This window comes from Geotrypetes seraphini, chromosome 5, assembly GCF_902459505.1.
Source record: "Geotrypetes seraphini chromosome 5, aGeoSer1.1, whole genome shotgun sequence".
Classification (NCBI taxonomy): domain Eukaryota; kingdom Metazoa; phylum Chordata; class Amphibia; order Gymnophiona; family Dermophiidae; genus Geotrypetes; species Geotrypetes seraphini.
Window position 1 is genome coordinate 125,091,449 of NC_047088.1, and position 20,811 is coordinate 125,112,259.

At 49.2% G+C, this 20,811-nt stretch overlaps 1 protein-coding gene across 3 annotated transcripts in view; it reads left to right on the plus strand.

The window, feature by feature from the left end:
* The window catches only part of VPS16 (VPS16 core subunit of CORVET and HOPS complexes), a 1,150,777-nt gene that overhangs the window by 39,987 nt on the left and 1,089,979 nt on the right, over nucleotides 1–20,811 (plus strand). For all 3 annotated transcript variants that reach the window (XM_033944752.1, XM_033944754.1, XM_033944753.1), the window contains exon 4: nucleotides 18,053–18,181. In XM_033944752.1, the coding sequence (XP_033800643.1) occupies nucleotides 18,053–18,181 (129 nt within the window). The remainder of the gene's footprint in view (nucleotides 1–18,052; nucleotides 18,182–20,811) is intronic.

The following is a 20,811-nucleotide window of genomic DNA, read 5'->3' on the forward strand; positions in this document are numbered from 1 at the left end:
AGGAATTTGAAAGAATTATGATGCCTTTGAGTTGTCTGCCCGGGTGGCTGCTTGTTCTGTAGCAATGCGCCACCTTGCCTGGCTTCGTACCATTGACATGGATCCTAATCTTCAGGACCGCTTGGCTAATATTCCTTGTGCAGGCAATGACCTCTTCGATGAATTTATCGAGACAGCCACCAAGAAATTGTCTGAGCATGAAAAATCCTTTGCTTCTATTGTCAGACCTAAGTCAAAGCCAGCTCCTGCCAAGCCTATATGCCGTCCTCCTATTTACCAGAGGCGTTTTACTCTGAGGACGGTTCCATACACTCGGCCTCCTCCTAAGAAACAGAATGAGAAGCAACAGAAATCTCAACCTTCTGCTGCACCTAAGGCTACCCAGCCTTTTTGACTGTTTAAAACAGAGCATAACCTCCACCGTTCTGTGTCTGACTTATTTTCCCCCTATAGGAGGTCGTCTCCATCATTTTTACCACCGATGGCAGACAATTACATCTGACCTCTGGGTGCTGTCCAACATCAGGGAAAGATACTCTCTTCATTTCACTCAGGTTCCACCAGAGCTTCCTCCAAGAGAGTATCTTTCCAGTCCATCCCAGACTGCCCTTCTTCAGGAAGCTCAAGCTCTGCTTCATCTCCATGCCATCGAACCAGTTCCTTTGGAAAAGCAGAAAAGGGGGGTTTTACTCCCGTTACTTCTTTGTTCCGAAGAAGATGGGTGATCTGCGATCCATTCTGGATCTCAGGGAGGTCAACAAATTTTTAGTCAAAGAAAAATTTTGCATGTTGTCCCTAGCATCCCCTTATCCCTTTCTAGATCAGAACAACTGGTTATGCTCTCTGGATCTCAAGGAGGCCTACACTCATATTCCCATTCATCCGGCCTCCCGTCAATATCTCAGATTTCGGGTGGGGAATCTGCATTATCAATACAGAGTGCTGCCCTTTGGCCTGGCTTCATCTCCCAGAGTATTTACCAAATGCCTGGTAGTGGTAGCAGTAGCTCTACGGAACTATGGTCTTCAGGTATTTCCCTACCTAGGTGACTGGCTCATCAAAGATTCAACATCTCAAGGGGTTATTGTAGCGACCCAACAGACTACGTGGTTCCTACAAAGTTTGGGATTCGAAATCAACTTTCCCAAATCCCAGCTTCAACCCTCACAGAATCTACAATTCATTGGAGCTGTTCTGGACACTGTCCAACTCAGAGCATTCCTTTCGCAACAACGTCTGGAAGCTCTCCTTCAACTCCGTCTTCCCGTTCTTCCATCTCAGCGAGACGCATGATGGTACTCCTAAGTCACATGGCCTCCACAGTACACGTGACTCCTCTTGCCAGACTTCACCTTAGAATTCCTCATTCCTTAGCATAGCAGCAGATGAATCCAGAGACAAGTGGGATAGCTCACATCGACCAGCAGGTGGAGATAGAGAAACTGATTAACAGTTGGTCTTATAGACTGGTATTCCTCCTGTCCATTCAGTTTGCTCTATCTCCCAGCAGGGGTTGGAGCTATCACTCTAGCTCCTGGATTCTGGCTGTGCCGGGTGAATTTGTGTACAGTTATATTCTTCTGTTGAGACTAGCTCTCTTCAGAAAGACAGGGGTGCCTGGCTGAGCGGTGCCGGCTTTGGGAGCTACACCTGGGCCCTCCCAGGTCCCTTCTCCAACCTCCCCTCCAGTAGATTGAGGGGTTTACTTGGGCTCTGCAGTTTTTCTTCTTTCCAGTATAAAAAAAAACAAAACAAAAAAAACAGAGCCTGCCTGTGCTGTGCTGTGCCTTTTTGGTCAGCTTTCAGTTACAATTGCCAGCCATAACCTTGCTTCCTGTGGTGCTGTTTGGGAGTTTTGTGGTGAGTAAGAATTCTGTTTCTCCTCCGGTGAAGTCGCAGGTAGCGAAGAAGCGCAGAGTCGCGGCCGCGGACGAAGGGGATCCTATTCCAGTCTCCCCTATATCTCTTCCTGAGTCACTGGAGGAAGGTGAGGTGTTGGACTTGGAAGCGGAGGATCCCCCGGGTAGGGAAGTGGATGATACTTCCGCTCTCCGTCTTTTTCATAGGGAGGAACTTTCTTCTTTAATTTCAAAGGCGTTGCAGGGATTAAACATCTCGCAGGAGGATGCTAAAGTTTCTGGGTCCGCAAACCCCCTTATGGCAGGGACGCGAAAGCCGCCTAGGTCCTTTCCGGTACATGAAGCCATGCAGGAGCTTATCGCGGCGCAATGGGACACGCCGGAGGCCAGTCTAAGGGTGGCAAAAGCCATGCGGCTCTTGTATCCTGTTGCCCCGAACGAACTCGAGAAATTTAAGTTACCCAGGGTTGACGCGCTGGTGGCCGCGGTTACCAAAAAGACTACCTTGCCGGTTGAAGGGGGGGTTGCGCTGAAGGATGCCCAGGATAGGAAGATTGAATCTTCACTGAAAATGTCCTTTGAAGTGGCTGCGGTCACCTTACAGGCCGCGATTTGTAGTTCGTATGCGGCGCGGGCGTGTCTGCAATGGTCTCAGTTGATGGCTGATAATTTGATGGAGTCTGGGGGTTCTGTCCCATCGGAACTGGCTGATTTGGAGTCGGGGCTGGCGTATTTGGCAGATGCCTTATATGATATTATTCGCGCTTCTGCAAAGCAGATGTCTCTTTCGGTTGTTTCTCGCAGATCTTTATGGCTCCGTAATTGGGCGGCGGATGCGGCGTCCAAGCTTCGGCTCGTGAAACTCCCTTTTAAAGGGCGTTTGTTGTTTGGGGAAGATTTAGATAGATTGGTGAAGGATTTTGGTGATACCAAAACACAACGATTACTGGAAGACAGGCCTAGGCCCCCTTTGAAGTCCTCAGCTTCCAGACCGCGTTTCAGGGATGTTAAGAGATATAGGACAGGTAAACCATTCTTCCGGTCCGCGTATGGTTCCTTCACTTCTTCGAGACCTAGGTTTCCGCAGAAAAGTTCCTTTCGTACAGCGAAACCTCCTTCAGCTCAGCCAGCCCGTGCCCCAGCAAGTCGCACTCCACAATGACGGGGTCTTGGCTCCCTCCGTTATTCCCTTAGGGGGGCGGCTGTCGGCCTTTTTGGCGGAGTGGGCCAAGATCACGTCGGATCAGTGGGTGTTGGACATTATTCAAGAAGGTTACAAGTTAGAGTTCGCCTCTGCCATCGCCGATTCTTTCTTGGTGTCCCCGTGCAATGGGGCGGCCAAGGGAGACTCGGTCCGACTGACTCTTCAGGTGCTTCTGGATCTTGGGGCGGTGGTGCCGGTGCCACCAGAAGAGGTGGGCCTTGGCAGGTATTCCATATACTTCATTGTGCCAAAAAAAAAAGGGGGGATCTCAAAAGAGTCAACAAATTTCTCAGTGTTCGCCATTTCCGTATGGAGACAGTTCGCTCAGTTATTGCGGCAGTAAGGCCGGGGGAGTTCCTCACGTCCCTCGATCTCAAGGAGGCGTACCTCCATATTCCGATATGGCCTCCGCATCAGCGGTTTCTGCGGTTTGCGATCCTAGGCCAGCATTATCAATTTCGGGTGATGCCCTTTGGTCTTTCAACGGCTCCCCGCACCTTTTCAAACGTGATGGTGGTAGTGGCAGCATTTCTGCGCAAAGAGGGAATTCGGGTACACCCTTACTTGGACGACTGGTTGATCCGCGCCTCTTCCAGGCAGGAGAGTTTGTCGGTGACTCAGAGAGTGATATCTCTCCTTCAGTCTTTGGGGTGGATCATCAACTTTCCCAAGAGCTCTCTGTCCCCGTCCCAGTCATTGGTGCATCTGGGAGTGAGGTTCGACACTTGTCTGGGGAAGGTGTTTCTGCCCCGAGACCGGGGAGAGAAGTTGCAGTCTCAGGTTCGTCTACTTCTCGGGTCGCCCAGACCTCGGGTTTGGGATTATGTACAGGTTCTGGGCTCGATGGTGGCGGCTCTGGAGGTGGTTCCCTGGGCTCGGTTCCACATGAGGCCATTACAGAAGTCTCTTACTTTCCCGGTGGTCCCCGGCATCTCAGGACTACGATCGGCGTCTCCAGTGGAGTCCTCGGGCGGCTCGCAGCATGCAGTGGTGGCTCAACGAGTTCAATCTATTCCGGGGCTTGCCGCTAGCGACGCCGGAATGGGTCGTGATTACAACGGATGCCAGTCTTCTGGGCTGGGGGGCTCAGTGCCTGCAAGCATCGGTGCAGGGGGTTTGGTCCTCGGAGGAGGCCCAGTGGTCGATCAATATGCTGGAGTTGAGAGCTATCAGGCTTGCGCTTCTGGCGTTTCAGTCCATGATTCAGGACCGTCCGACCAGGGTCTTTTCGGACAGCGTCACGGCGGTGGCGTATATCAATCGTCAGGGGGGTACCCGGAGTCCTCAGTTAGCCGAAGAGGCAATGGTGCTGTTTCGATGGGCGGAGGTGCATGTTCCTCTTCTCTCACATTGCGGGTCACGAAAACGTTCAGGCGGACTTCCTCAGCAGAAATCTTCTTGATCCAGGCGAATGGGAGCTGTCCGCTCGGGTGTTCGATCTGCTGGTCCTACGGTGCGGGCTTCCAGAAATAGATCTCATGGCCTCGTCCCGCAATGCAAAGCTGCCTCGGTTCTTCAGCAGACGTAAGGAGCAGGAGTCGGAGGGGGTGGACGCGTTAGCTCTCCCGTGGCCTCCGAATTCCCTTCTGTATGTATTTCCTCCTTGGCCGATGATAGGTCGAGTGTTACAACGCATCTCTCTCTTTCAGGGCAGGGTGATCCTGGTGGCTCCGGATTGGCCGCGTCGGCCGTGGTACGGGGATCTGATTCAACTATCAGCAGGCGATCGGCTAAAGTTTCAGGTGACTCCGGACTTACTGACTCAGGCTCCAATCTCCATGGAAAATCCGTCCCACTTTGGTCTTACGGCCTGGCTATTGAACGGTCGCGGCTGAGAAGTAGGGGCTATTCGGAGCAGGTTATTGCCACTCTTCTTCAAGCTAAGAAGATTTCTACATCTGCCTCCTATGCTAGAGTCTGGAGAGTTTTTGAGTCATGGTGTGGGAGGCAGGGTATTTCGCCCTTCCGGGCGTCTTTGTCGGCTATTCTTTCTTTTCTGCAGGAGGGCGTAGCTAAAGGGTTGGCCTATAATTCTCTGAAGGTTCAGGTGGCGGCCATTGCTTGTTACAGGGGCCGGGTTTCTCGTTCGGCGCTCGCATCGCAGCCTGACGTGGTCCGATTCCTCAAGGGGGTTCACCATATCCGGCCTCCTGTAAAGCGAACCTGTCCCGCGTGGAGTCTTAAACTTGTCCTTGGGAGGTTGCGGGCGGCGCCTTTTGAGCCTTTGTCTACGGCTACGCTGAAAGATGTCACGTTGAAAACGGTGTTTTTGGTGGCTATGGCTTCTGCAAGACGAGTGTCAGAATTGCAGGCGCTATCTTGCAGGGATCCCTTTTTGCGTATTTCGGATGCTGGGGTGTCTGTTCGGACGGTGCCGTCCTTCCTGCCTAAGATGGTTTCTTCCTTTCATGTGAACCAGTATTTATTCCTCCCGGCCTTTCGGAGGGAGGATTGGGGGGAGCGATACTCGTCGTTGCGTCTCCTGGATGTGCGCCGGATTGTTCTACATTATTTGGGGGTGACTAACGACTTTCGTCGGTCGGATCACCTGTTCGTGTTGTTTGCGGGCAAAAACAAGGGTATGGCTGCGTCTAAAGCTTCCATTGCTCGTTGGGTCAAAGAGACGATTGCTTCGGCTTATTTGTTAACGGGGAAGCAGGTACCAGAGCAACTTCGTGCTCATTCGACTCGAGCATTGGCTACGTCTTGGGCGGAGTCCGGAGGTCTTTCCTTGGAGGAGATTTGCCGGGCGGCTACTTCTACCACCAACTGCACTGGCTACCCTTCGAATCCCGAGTCCTCTTCAAGTTCGCCTGCATCTGTTACAAGACAGTATTTGGTCTCTCACCAAAATACCTCTCCCCACATTTCAATATGTATTGCACCAACAAGAAATCCCGCAGAATCCAGTTGTTTACCTTCCCCTCCATAAAATCATGCCAGCTCAAAAGATTCATCGACAAAACCTTCGCCTTCCAGGCGGCCAAGCTGAACCCTTGGCTAGCCCAATTGATGCTAGAGGCCCCGAACTACCTAGATTTCAGAAAACTTCTCAAAACACACCTCTTTCGCAAACAAGACCCTTAGTCCTTACTCCCCGCATACACTCCAACCCCCCCACCCCCACCTCCCTCTCCCCCCCCCTCTTCTGGTTTCCCACTCCCTCCATTTTATCCTCTAACCCAACTACGATAAACCTGTGCCTCCTTCCGCGCTACCTGCAATTCCGATAAAATTTTGTAAATCCGGGTTCAGACCGGATCCTAATGTAACGAATGTAAACCGCCTAGAACTCTCTGGGTATGGCGGGATATAAGAACCTAATAATAATAATAATAATAATAATAATACTTGGTCATCTGGAAATACCTTTTCGAAGCATTACCGATTGGATGTGGCTGCCCGTGCGGAGGCTAGTTTTGGCGCTAGTGATTGCGGAGGCGGCATTAGCTTCCCACCCGGTTTGAGTTTTGCTTTGCTACATCCCACTTGTCTCTGGATTCATCTGCTGCTATGCTAAGGAAGGAAAAATTATGTTCTTACCTGTTAATTTTCTTTCCTTTAGAAGCAGCAGATGAATCCAGAGCCCCACCCCTTCTGTGGACTATCTGTCTGTGTGTTATGTGGCATTTTTTCAGTTGGGTTATTGTTGGTAGTTGTATTCTTGAATTTATGGTTTGAACATTCGCTACTGGAAAGAAGTTTTTTGGATGCTCATTCTCCTATCTCTGGATGCTTGGGCAAGGAGCATAACTGAATGGACAGGAGGAATACCAGTCTATAAGACCAACTGTTAATCAGTTTCTCTATCTCCACCTGCTGGTCGATGTGAGCTATCCCACTTGTCTCTGGATTCATCTGCTGCTTCTAAAGGAAAGAAAATTAACAGGTAAGAACATAATTTTTCCGTGTACCCTGGCATCTCAATAGACGCAGGTTTGCGACCCACTTTCTCGACACATAATAGTCACTCCTTCATTGAAGCAGTCTCTCTGTTGGTGGATGCACTCTTCCAATCTGTCCAGAGGCTTGCTGTTTCAAACGCTCCCCCATCAGAAGGTCCTCATGACAGATTCTACGACCTAAGCTTGGGGCGCTCGTCTCGATGGTCTCCGTACACAAGGCCACTGTTCCAGTATGGATCGCCAATGTCACATCAATCTGTTGGAACTTTAGAGCAATTTTCAAGGCTCTCAACGCCTTTCAGCATCTTCTTCACGACCAGGTAGTCCTCAATCGGATGTACAACTAAGTCGCCATGTATTATGTCAACAAACGGGGGGGGGGGGAACGGGATCTTCCTCCCTTTGTCAAGAAGCTCTGAAGATTTGGGACTGGGCAATCTGCCCCAACACCTTCCTCAAAGCTGTCTGCATCCAAGGAGCAAAAAATTGCTTGACGGACAACTTGAGTCGTCTTTTTACAACCTCACAAATGGATACTCCATGCCTCGCCTCTTCATCACATTTTTTCACAGTGGGGAACGCCTCAGATAGATCTCTTTTCAGCTTCCCACAACCAGAAACTGCCTCAGTTCTGCTCCAGGATATATTCTCCTCATCGCCTCCAGGCAGATGCTTTTCTTCTGGAATGGACAAATCTCTTCCTCTATGCATTCCCTCCATTCCCTCTCATTCTCAAAACTCTGGTCAAGTTGAAGAACGATCATGCCTCCATGATTCTGATTGCTCCTCGGTGTCCAAGATCTTGGTTCTCTCTTCTACTTCAACTGAGCAGCAGGGAACCATACCTTCTACCAGTTTTTCCGTCTCTGCTTACACAGAGCTAGGGATCGTTGTCCCTCTAGCACCGCGGCTTGTTTGGATAGTTCCTGTGGAGTCGCTGTGCTCGTGTCTTTCATTTCATTTATTTTCATTTTTTCCAGTTCGTATAATTTTGACCGGGTCCCCGGTCTTTCTCTGGCCGCCTGGCCTCGCGGGGCCGCAGCCGTATTTTTTTCTTATGTCCTGGCCTGGTTCCGGATTTTAAAACTACTAAGTGCAACCGGGTTATCTCCATCACCTATCCTCATCGTTGGTGTGTGGAGTGCCTGGGTGCTGAGCACCACGCTGAGACGTGTCTCTGTTGTGCGACTTTGCAACCGCGGGCTCTTCATCGAAGGGTGGCCAAGATTCTCCAACTCTTTGGCTTCATGGATCCTGCGGGACAGGCCTCGAGCTCAGTCTCGGCGCCCTCATTGGGTGCCTCAACCTCGAAGTCCTCGGCCTCAAAGTCCCCATCGTCCTCGAAGGCTCTGGCCTCGGCCCCTCCTGCTATTCTGGCCTCGGGTAAGTCTCCTCTTTCCTCCTGAGGTGTGCCGGCAAAGAAGCCTACCTCGGAGTCTCATGTCAGTGCCGCCTCGTCGGCGTCTTCGAGACATCACTCTAGGTCGCCCCCGAAGGAGCGCATTGCTGCACCTCCGACCCATCTACCTTTGGTCTCGGTGCCTATGTTCGAGGACATGCTTAAGACTATTATTACCACACAGCTTTCCTCGGTGGTGGGCCAACTAGTCTCAACTTCGACATCTTTGACCTCGGTCTCGACTCAGTCGCGGTCTGACCAGCCTGAGCGTCCCCTCGTCTCTCGAGGCCTCACCTGTAAGACTCGTCGGATTCCCTCAAGTGATTCTTCATCCCCTGAGTCGCCAATGACCTTTCAGGGGTCCAGGGCAGGGGCCCGTTTTTCTCCCGCTACTGTGGCGAGGCTCCCCTCTTCTAAAAGGCCCCGATCTTCTCCGCCCTGTCAGGGCAGGTCTCCGACCTCGAGGCCATCCAGACAAACGTTTGTCCTTGAGTTGGACTCTAGTGTGTGTTATCCATCGAGACGGTTGCCGGCCTCTAAGGGGCCTTCTTCGAAGCCGGTAGGGGAATTTTCCTTTGCCCCATCTTCTCCGAGGCTTCACCAGTGGATCCCTCGGACTCTGGGGTCTTCCCTGGTCCATCTTGCACGGGACAGTTCCATGATGCCCCCTAGACACCTTAGTCGAGCCTCTTCGGTCTCCCGTTCACAGGACTCAAGTTTCAAGTTTCAAGTTTCAAGTTTAATACATATTTGATTAATCGCTTCATCTAAATTCGAAGCAATGTACAATATGATAAAATTACATTGTAAAAAACAAAATCATAGAAAATAATACTAACAAGGTTAAAGACAAATTTGACAAAACTGGAAACAAAAGGAAAATATAGGGAAGAAGTTACATTTTAAATAAGGTAAAATAAACATATAGGGAAGGCACATAAGGGGAGGGTAATGATAATGATTTTAAAAAGATAAAAATTTAAAAGAAAAGTAAAATTGGAAGTGAGACTTGAAAGAATAACTTTATGAGATTCTCATGATTATTAAAAGTCACTTAGGAGCTAGTTAGTTTATGAATGCATCACTAAACAGGAATGTTTTTAGTTTACATTTACTATTCAAGGGAAGTTTTTCACTCTTTCTCAGCCTCGGTCTCGGTCTCGGTCGGAGTCTCCACCGGATGATGAATCTTCTTCTCAGAACTCCTCCTTTTCTCGTTTCATCTCTGACATGGGCAGAGCTTTGAACTTGGATCTTCAGTCCGACTTCTGCTTTACCCAGGAATACCTGGCGGAAATGGGAGTTGACCGTCTGCCCCATGAGGCACTTCGCCTTCTTTTGCATCAGGTTCTCCGGCAGACATTTCTCCGGAACCTGGAGACACCATATGCGGTCAGGCTATTCCCTCCAAGTTGTAGTTTCGTTACTGAATGATCCCGGTAAAAGGGTTTGAAAGTGCTCAGCTTTCCCACCAATCCTTGGCGGTTGAGTTTTTCTTGAAGAAGTCTAACCCCTCGAAGGTTTACGCCGCCATCCCCCCGGGCAGGGAGGGCCATACGATGGAGAAATTTGGTTGCCGCCTTTATCAAATTTCGATGATGGCGAACAATTTTATCTTCACGTCCTACCTCCGGTTCTGTGTGGATGCCCTCCGCTCGTTCTAGGAGGTCGTACTAGAGCCTCGGCATCAGAAGTTTCGTCTCCTTGAGGAAACCCTCTCCCAACTCTGCCTGTATATGTTTCAGGCCTCTTACGACGCCTTTTGAATTGTCCTCGAGAGTTACAGCCTTTGCAATCACCATGCGTCGCCTCGCTTGGCTCTGGATTGTGGATATGGATCCGAATCTACAGGATCGTCTTGCCAATCTCCTGTGTGTGGGTCATGAGCTATTCGATGATTCCATCGAGGCAGCCACAAAGCGCCTATCGGACCATTAGCGGTTCTTCGCATCTCTGGTGAAACTTAAACCGACAATATAAAATTCCTCCCCAGAGGTATCCACAAAAATCCACTCCTTCGAAACGGCCGCAGCAACAGCAGCAACGTCAAGCTAAAGCCCAGCCATTGGCCCCGGCAAAGACCGGGCCGTCTTTTTAACAATCCCAGTATGAGCCTTCGGGCTCCCTTCCTACTGGAGCCTTCCCCCTTCCCATCGGGGGTCGCCTCCATCATTTCTATTCCCAGTGGCAGTGTCTTATCACTGACAGTTGGGTGCTGTCTATCATCCGGGAAAGGTACTCCCTTCACTTCAGTCATGTACCCCCGGACATGCCTTCGAGAGAGTTTCCTTCTGCTCAGTCTCAGCTGCCTCTCCTTCTGCAGGAAGCTCGTGCCCTTCTTCGCCTTCGGGCGGTCAAGGAGGTTCCCCCGGACCAGTGGAACACCGGTTTTTATTCCCGGTTCTTTCTGGTACCCAAGAAGACGGGGGATTTACGTCCGATCCTGGACCTCCATGCTCTGAACAAGTTTCTGGTCAGGGAATGGTTCAGAATGCTCATCCTTCCTACGTTGTACCCCCTCCTGGACTGGCTGTGCTCGCTAGACCTCAAAGAGGCGTACATGCACATTCCTATACACCCGGCCTCTCACCGGTATTTGAAATTCCGGGTGGGGGATCTCCATCTCCAGTATCGTGTTCTTCCCTTCGACCTGGCGGCCTCTCTGAGGGCCTTCACGAAGTGTCTCGTGGTGGTAGCTGCAGCCCTGCATCTCCGCGGCCTGCAGGTGTTTCCGTATCTCGACTGGCTGATCAAGGCGTCATCTCGCCGCAAAGTCCTGCGAGCAACGAATCAAATAATCTTGCTCCTTCAGAGCCTCGGCTTCAAGGTGAACTTGAAGTCCCACCTCTGCCCATCCCAGTCTCTCGAGTTCATCGGAGCGGTCCTGGACACGGTTCGTCTCCGCTCCTTCTTGCCTCGGCCTCGTCAGGAGGCCCTTGTCCTCGGTTCCGGCTCGGCTCATGATGGTCCTCCTAGGTCACATGGCCTCCACGGTTCACGTGACTCCTTTTGCCAGACTTCACCTCCGTATTCCTCAATGGACTCTGGCGTCCCAATGGAACCAGGATCCGGGATCCTGTCTCTTGATTCATTGTCGTTACTCCTTTGTTGAAAAAGTCTCTCCATTGGTGGATGCTCTCTTCTAATCTTTCCAGAGGTTTTCTATTCCATGCTCCTCCTCCGCAGAGAGTCCTGATGACGGACTCGTCGGCCTACGCTTGGGGGGCTCATCTGGACAGCCTTCCCACTCAGGGTCTCTGGTCCAGTGCCGACAGACTTTGTCACATCAATCTGCTGAAGCTTCAAGCAATCTTCCTCGCCCTGAAAGTTTTTTGTCACCTGCTTCGCAACCGAGTGGTGCTGGTCTGCACGGACAACCAGGTCGCCATGTATTATATCAACAAACAGGGGGGAACGGGATCCCTGTCCCTGTGCCAGGAGGCGCTGCGGCTCTGGGATTGGGCCGTCCGCTGCAACATATTCTTTTATGCGGTCTACATTCAGGGTCAGCAAAATTGTCTGGTGGACAAGTTGAGTCGTCTTATGCAGCCTCACGAGTGGTCTCTCCACTCCGTAACCCTGCATCAGGTGTTTGCTCGTTGGGGGATTCCGGATGTCGATCTGTTCGCGTCCCCCCCCTCAATCACAAGTTACCCCGCTTCTGCTCCAGGGTTTACACCCCACTCAGGATCGAAGCGGATGCCTTCCTTCTGGATTGGACGAACGAGTACCTGTATGCGTTCCCTCCATTCCCTCTGATTCTGAAGACTCTCGTCGGGCTCAAGTCTTCACATGCACTATGATTCTGATAGCTCCTCGGTGGCCCCGACAACCTTGGTTCTCCCTTCTGTTGCAACTCAGTTCAAGGGAGCCTCTTCCTCTGCCTATTTTTCCTTCTCTGCTTACACAGAGTCAAGGTTCTCTGCTTCATCCCAACCTCCAGTCTCTGCACTTAACAGCTTGGTTCCTCGAGACTTAATGCCCTTGTTCCAGTTCTCCCAGCCTGTGCTGGATGTCCTGGAGGCGTCCCGAAAGGCGTCCACTCACCATTGTTACCATCAGAAGTGGACCCGCTTTTCTTCCTGGTGTGCTGCTCAACAGCAGGAGCCTCTGTCTGCCTCCTTATCTACTGTCCTGGATTATCTGTTGCACTTGTCTGGCGCTGGTCTCAAGTCCTCTTCGGTTCAAGTCCAACTCAGTGCTATCGCAGCTTTTCATCAGCCGATTGACGGGAAGCCTATCTCGGTTCATCCGCTGGTTTCCCGTTTCATGAAAGGCCTTTTCCACGTTCATCCACCCCTTAAACCTCCTCCGGTGGTTTGGGATCTTAACATGGTCCTTGCCCAATTGATGAAACCCCCCTTTGAGCCACTGGCGCGGGCTCACTTGAAGTTTCTTACTTGGAAAGTGATGTTTCTTATTGCTCTCACTTCTGCCCGTCGGGTCGGTGAGCTTCAGGCCTTGGTTGCAGACCCACCTTTCACTGTCTTCCATCACGATAAGGTGGTCCTCTGTACTCATCCTAAGTTCTTGCCTAAGGTTGTTTCTGAGTTTCACATCAACCAATCCATTGTTCTTCCTGTGTTTTTTCCAAAGTCCCATTCTCATCCTGGAGAAGTGGCTCTGCATTCTCTTGATTGTAAGCGTGTGCTGGCCTTCTACTTGAAGCGCACCGCTCCTCATCGTTCTGCTCCCCAGCTGTTCCTCTCTTTCAATCCTAATCGCATGGGTTGCTTTGTTTCCAAGTAGACCATTTCTAACTGGTTGGCCGCTTGTATCTCTTTCTGTTACACTCAGGCTGGTCTCTCCCTTCCGGGTCGAGTCACAGGCCACAAGGTCCGAGCGATGGTGGCATATGTTGCATTCCTCCGCTCGACTCCCATTGAGGAAATCTGTAAGGCTGCCACTTGGTCCTCGGTTCATACGTTTACCTCCAGGCGTCACGGCCATTTCGGCCAATATGTTTTGCGTAATCTGTTCTCCTAAATTGCCAACTCTCTCTCCATCCCTTTTTAGTTAGCTTGGAGGTCTCCCACATGTAGAGAATATGCTGCCTGCTTGTCCTGGGATAAAGCACAGTTACTTACCGTAACAGGTGTTATCCAAAGACAGCAGGCAGATATTCTCGCAACCCACCCACCTCCCCGTGGTTGGCTTCTTTGCTAGCTATCTGAACTGAGGACACGATGAGGAGACGCATGCCCTAGGCAGGGCGGGAGGGGCACGCACGCATGCGCGGGCCAATCGCAAGCCTGAAGGTCTTTGAGCAAGTCTGCTTGCGAAAACATCCGCTAGGGGGCTCCGTCGGTGATGTCACCGACATAAGAACATAACATAAGAACATAAGCAGTGCCTCCGCCGGGTCAGCCCACAGGTCCATCCTGCCCAGCAGTCCGCTCCCGCGGCGGCCCAAACAGGTCATGACCTGTCTAAATCACCAGAAGGGGCCCCCATGCCACCTTGGTTTCCTATTGAGTCCTATCTTCCCATCAAAGTCCTAGCCCTCCGGTCTTGCACATGCACGACCTGGTTGGGATTCTATATTTATTTTCTGGTTAGCTTTCTCAGTATCCCATGATCCTTTTATCCTTCAGGAATCCGTCCAGTCTCTGTTTGAATCCCTGTACCGTACTCTGCCTAATCACTTCCTCCGGTAGCGCATTCCAAGTGTCCACGACCCTCTGGGTGAAAAAAAACTTTCTTGCATTCGTTTTGAACCTATCTCCCTTCAGTTTCTCCGAATGCCCCCTCGTACCTGTTGTCCCCTTCAGCCTGAAGAATCTGTCCCTATCCACCCTCTCTATGCCCCTCATGATCTTGAAGGTCTCTATCATATCACCCCTGAGCCTCCTTTTTTCCAGAGAGAAGAGCCCCAGCCTATCCAACCTCTCAGCATATCGGCAGTGTTCCAGCCCTCTTACCAGTTTCGTTGCTCTCCTTTGGACTCTCTCAAGTACCGCCATGTCTTTCTTGAGGTACGGCGACCAATATTGAACGCAGTATTCCAGATGCGGACGCACCATCGCTCGATACAGTGGCATGATGACTTCCCGCGTCCTAGTTGTTATGCCCCTCTTTATGATGCCCAGCATCCTGTTGGCTTTTTTTGAGGCCGCTGCGCACTGTGCAGATGGCTTCAGTGATGGATCCACCAGCACACCCAAGTCTCTCTCAAGATTGCTTTCTCCCAACAATGCCCCTCCCAATTTGTAGTTGAACAACGGGTTCTTTTTCCCTATATGCATGACCTTGCATTTTTCCACGTTAAAGCGCATTTGCCATTTGTTTGCCCAGTCTTCCAGTTTGTCTAGGTCCCTTTGCAGGTCCTCACACTCCTCCCTGGAGCTAACTCTGCCGCATAGTTTGGTATCGTCTGCAAATTTTATAACCTCGCACTTTGCTTCCTTTTCCAGGTCATTGATAAATATGTTGAAGAGTAACGGCCCCAGCACCGATCCCTGTGGCGCACCGCTTGTGACTCCCCGCCAGTCAGAATATTGGCCCTTTACTCCGACCCTCTGCAGTCTACCCGACAACCAGTGCTCGATCCATCTGTGCACATCCCCTCCCACCCCGTGGTTCCACAGTTTCCTAAGCAGCCTTTCATGTGGCACCTTGTCGAAAGCCTTTTGAAAATCGAGGTAAATGATGTCTATGGGTTCCCCATTGTCCACCCGACTGCTTATTCCCTCAAAGAAGTACAGAAGGTTCGTTAAGCACGACCTTCCCTTACAGAATCCGTGCTGGCTTGTTCTCAGTAGGCCATTTCTCTCAATGTGCTCGCAAATGCCGTCCTTTATCATAGCTTCTACCATCTTCCCTATAATTGAAGTCAGGCTCACCGGCCTGTAGTTCCCGGGGTCACCCCTCGATCCCTTCTTGAAGATAGGTGTGACATTCGCCAATTTCCAGTCCTCTGGTACCTCTCCAGTTTTCAAGGATAGGTTACAAACATGCTGGATTGTGCCCGCTATTTCTTGTCTTAGCTCCTTTAGAACCCTTGGGTGGATCCCGTCCGGACCTGGTGATTTGCCGCATTTTAACCTGTCTATCTGTTTGAGGACATCCTCCTTACTTACCTCTATGTGCTCCAATTTTTCAGCCTGTTCCCCACTCATGAGCTCCTCTGAGTCCGGTATATTAGATGTGTCTTCTCTCGTGAAAACCGACGAGAAGAATGTGTTCAACCTCTCAGCTACCTCTTTATCCTCCTTAATCACTCCCTTCCTATCCCCATCGTCCAACGGCCCCACCTCCTCTCTCGCTGGTCGTTTCCCCTTTACGTAACTGAAGAATGCCTTGAAGTTTTTCGCCTCCCTGGCCAGCCCCTCTTTGTATTTCCCTTTTGCTTTTCTATCCTCTCGGTGGCATTCTTTTTGGCATTTCCTGTGCGCCTGGTGATTTTCCTCCGTTGGGTCCTTTTTCCATCTCCGGAAGGATACTTTTTTATCATTTATTGCCCTCTTTACTTCTGTTGAGATCCAAACCGGGTCCTTTGACCGCTTATTCTTGCAGCCTTTCCTGAAACTGGGGACGTACATTCTTTGTGCTTCCTGCAGGGTGTCCCTGAATAGGGTCCAGGTGCTTTCCACAGTCTCCATCCTAAAGATGTTTCTGAGCTTCCTCCCCACCATTTCCCTCATAGCAACATAGTTCCCTTTCTTGAAGTTGAGCGCAGTTGTTGCGGTCCTCCTTACTATGGGTGTCCCCCTTTCTAATGTGAATCTGATCGTGTTGTGGTCACTGTTGCCTAGTGGTCCTCCCACTTCTACCCCTCTTGCAGGCCCCCCTAATCCGTTCCTGCTGTCCCTGGATAACACCTGTTATGGTAAGTAACTGTGCTTTCTCAGACAATGCTGTAGCAGTGACCTATGTTAACAGGCAGGGAGACACCGAGAGTACTCCGTTAAAACTGAAGGCCCAGTTATTGTTTTGTTGGGCAGTCCTGCTTGCCTCAGATTGGCCGTGCCAGCTATGATATGCAGATCTGGTTCGTGTATAGAGGAACAAATGTCTCAAACTGCCTCTACATCTGACTCTGCTGTCGAGGGTACAGTTGCTTTGGAGGATCTGGTTTGCTTTGGGTTTACAGCGTGGCTCTGGAGAATGAAGTTAGCATGAAAGGGGCTACTTGGAGGGATTTATAGCTATCCTCAGATCTAAGAAAACCAGTGATTGTCGAAGCCTATGCTGATGTTTCAGTGGTGGTGTGCTAAAGAGATCGTGCAGCCAGTGAGGGCCCCGATGTCTGAAGTTCTAGGATTTCTCCAGGACAGTCTCGAGAAGTGTTTGGCTGTTGGCTCCCTCACAGTACAAGTGACAGGACCCTTGTGTTTTAGGGTTCGAGTAGAAAAGATTCAGATATCGCCAGATATTTGAAAGCAGTGTTTCAGCTGCATCTTCCTCTGCCACAGATGTTCATGATATGGAATCTTAACTTGGTTTTGCAGAACCCTCATTAAAGCAAAAACAGTTTTTCCCCCCTAGTGGCTATTCCTCCAGCAAGAAGGGTTTAGTAGCTACAAAATTTTGGTGTTGCTGAATGTGAGGAGAGTTCTTTTCTATTACCTAGAGATGATAAATGATTTTCACCTGTCAGATCATTTTTAGGCTAATAGCTTCCTGGGAATGACAGCTTGTCTAAGGCTTCTAGTTCCAGGTGAATTCATACAGCTTTTGCTTCAGCGTATATTGGGTGTGGTAAACTACCACCAATTGCTTTGAGAGCACACCGAAGGGTGTGGCTTCTTCATGGTTGTGTTCTGGGCAGTGTTGCCTAAGGAAATTTGTAAGGTGGCTACATGGTCCACCCTTCATACTTTCATTAACCTACAGAGTAGAGGTGGCAGCACAAAAGGATTCCAAGTTTGGGCTCATCTGCCCTTCCCTAGATTCAGAGGACTGCTTTGGTATATTCCACTGGTTCAAGACTCATATGCCTTTTGCACTAGAAGTGAAGATTAGGTTCTTACCTTGATAATCTTTCTAGTAGAAAGGCATATGAGACTTGAAGGCCTACCCTGTCAGATTTCAGTTGGCCTGTTTGTGGGCTCAGACATGTATGCATATCCAGATATTGGTGTCTTTTGGCAGACAGGTCCGAAGAATACTGATTTTTCTCATGGCTTCAATGAGAAAAGCAAGAAACTGGAGAGCTACATAAATTTTAGTGCTGGTTACACTCAGATAGGTGGCTTATTCATTTCCACCTTATTTTCTGTTATGATTACATTGGCATTAACTTGTTGCCTTATTTCTTCTCTTATAGGAAGTCAACTGCTTTGATACGAACTGAGGAAATAGGACACAGCTCAGAGGTGCTAGAGGCGGAGCTGAGAGAAAAAGTTAGATGATGCCATTTACAAACTTGCAAGTGAAAGAGAATAACCCACTGGTTCAGGACTCTAATGCCTTTCTAGAAAGACTATCGAAGTGAGAACCTATTCTTTCCATCCATGCCTCCTCTGGTCGTGTTCAGTGTAATAAAATGTAATATGCATAAGATAAAATAACAAGCTGCATCTCAAATGCATGCAGTTTTTTTTATCTCATGCACTGACTTTGGGTTTCCTGATTGTTTTGGGAAATCCTGACATGAATTTAAGGTTTTGTGGTTTAAGATATTACCTTAAAATTTCATTCAGAGTTGGTATTAAAATATACTGTTCACTATTTTTTTTCATAGTGGAAGAGCGGCCAGGTGGTGCAGCTGGGCTGGACAGTAACTGAGGACCTGCTTTGCATTCAAGAGGATGGATCTGTGCTTATCTATGATTTATTTTGTGGATTCAAACGCCATTTCAGCATGGGCAATGTATGTCTGTCATGAAAGTCAAAGCAAATTTTAGTGTAGTTTAATTCCTGTCTTTATACAGCAGACCCTCAATATTTGCAGGGGTTAGGGGCAGAGCCGTCCCGCGAATAGGGAAAAATCACAAATAATGTTTTGGGCCGGATCTGATCCATCCCCTCCTGCTTCCCCGACCTTACCTGTTGGTCTAGCGGGGATGCGGGGCAGGAGCGATCTTCCTATGCTCCTGTCATGTGCAAAGCCATCATCAAAATGGCTACTGTGAGTTCCCATGGTAGACTACAACGGGAACTCAAGGCAGCCATTTTGATAACGGCTCTGCACGGGACAGGAGCATAGGAAGAACGCTCCTGCCCCAAATCACCGCTAGACCACTAGGTAAAGTCTGGGGGATGTCTGGGGCAGCGTTTCTCCATTAAAAACCAAGGGGCAAAAAAATTGCGAATAACCAAATTTGCGAGTGGGGAAACCGCAAATCGGGAGGGGGAGCTGTAATAGATTTTAATTTTGTGGAATTGGCATATGGATTTTTCTGTCCTGGTTGTCCACTCGAGTAGAAGTATGTGCAAGACTGCTTCTTGACCTCCCACTTCTAGTCCAAGTGTGTGTATATCCTCTATATGAAAGTGAACCCATATGGCTTGATAATGCAGATTGGTGTTGGCAGGAATTTGTTAAATCTATTTCCATACTCATATGTTTTTGACATTTCTCACAATTTATTCCTTGGCTTTGTGAAAAGTATCTTTCTCTGGGGACAAGCAGGTCAAATGCTTCCCACATGTGGGTGATGTCATCCACAGAGCCTAGTATGGAAATGTTGCTTTGTGTACTGTTTTTTTAAGAGCTTGAGACAGTGCTCCCACTGCACATGTGTGGGTGCCTTCTCACTCCACTCATGAGTGTGGGACCAGCAGTCTTTTCTCATTTGTGTTGTGGAGAGGTTGTTTATTAGCCATCCTCTTCAGGGTGTAAAGTAGTTGCTTTTTGAGTGCCTTCTCTCTTGGGATTTTTTGTTTTGCTTGTTGCGTTTTATTCTTTTTTTTGTGTGTCCTTAATATTTCTCCTTGGAGTGTATTTTGGCCCCCTTTGAAGTTATTTTTTGTCTCAAAGGGCCTCTTCAGGCCTTAATATTGACTGTATGAGAGGTATTCAGGTAAGTTATGCAACTTTTTTCCCCTCACCATTGAATTGTTTGATTTTGCTTCAACGATATTTCCTTCTACGTCACTTAAAGTTCCCAGTAGCTTTAAGCACTGTACTTGCTGCAAATAGACCATCTCGGGGGCTGATACTCATTCTTGATATATCTAATGTTTTGTGTTGGATCCTAACCATATTTTTATTTATTTATTTTTAAAATTTCTATACCGTTTTTTTTTTTCAAAACGGTTTACAATAAGTTACATACATAAAATATTAAAACAAATCAGAGTGAAATAAGAACAAAAGCAGACAGATTCAATCCTTACATAAGTTCAGTTGCTCAAAGAAATACGTCTACAAATTATACTTGTGTTTTTAACATGAATGGATCAGGGCCATACTTTTTTTTTTTCAGTTCAATCTGTTTATTAAATGTTTCAAATATGGAAAAAACAGTAAAACTATCAGGAAACAAGAAAACTACAAGCAGTTTAACTCATACATGTCATGAAAGTAAACAACATCATGTTGATAATGAGAAATTATAATTTTTGCTTAGCTATAAAATCGTCAATGGGGGTCCACAATAGGTTCTGTGGATGATGGAGTAGAGGATAACGTTTCTCAATAGCATATTGTTATCCCAGGACAAGCAGGCAGCATATACTTAACTGATGGGGTGACGGCACCGATGGAGCCCCGGTACGGACAATTTTAGAGTGATTGCACTCTAAGAACTTAGAAAGTTCTAGCTAGGCCGCACCGCGCATGCGCGAGTGCATTCCCGCCCGACGGAGGCGCGCGGTCCCCAGTTTCTTAGTTTCCGCGGAGCTAAGACGACGTGTTTTTTTCAACAGCCGTTGAAAACTTTTTTCTTGCCTTCCCGCTCGCGTATTTTTTGCTTGTTGGAAGTTTATCTTCCTTCTTTTTCTTTGTTTCTAAAAAAAAACAACCCCCCCCCCACTATCTATTTTACTTAATTTCTTTCTTTTTTCGGGTTCGCCCCAGCGGGGCCTGTTGTCACCATAGAAGCCTCCGCTTTCGATTTGGCAGAGGCAGTGTTTACCTTCATGCCCCCTCAGCCAGGATTCAAGAAGTGCCAATGGTGTGCGCGCTCCATCTCGTTGACCGACCCGCACAATTGGTGTCTGCAGTGCTTGGGTCTGGATCATAGGGCTTCCACCTGCACCCGTTGTGCTACTCTTAAGAAGCATACCTTAAAAAACAGGCAGCTTCAACAGAAACTTTTGTTCGGTGCCGCAATGGCTCATCCCTCGGCATCGACACCGACAGCTTCTCAACCGGCATCCACTTCATCGACACCGCGCGACACTGCTCCGGCGTCGCACCCCTCAGGTAAGCCGGCTAAGAAGCCTTCCTCCTTGGAGCGTCCTCCGGTCGCTGTGGCAGAGAGTCCAGTCCTGCCGACCTCAAGGCTCCGCCCCTATTGAGGTGAGTGCATCCTCTTCGGCCTCCTCATCCTCTGG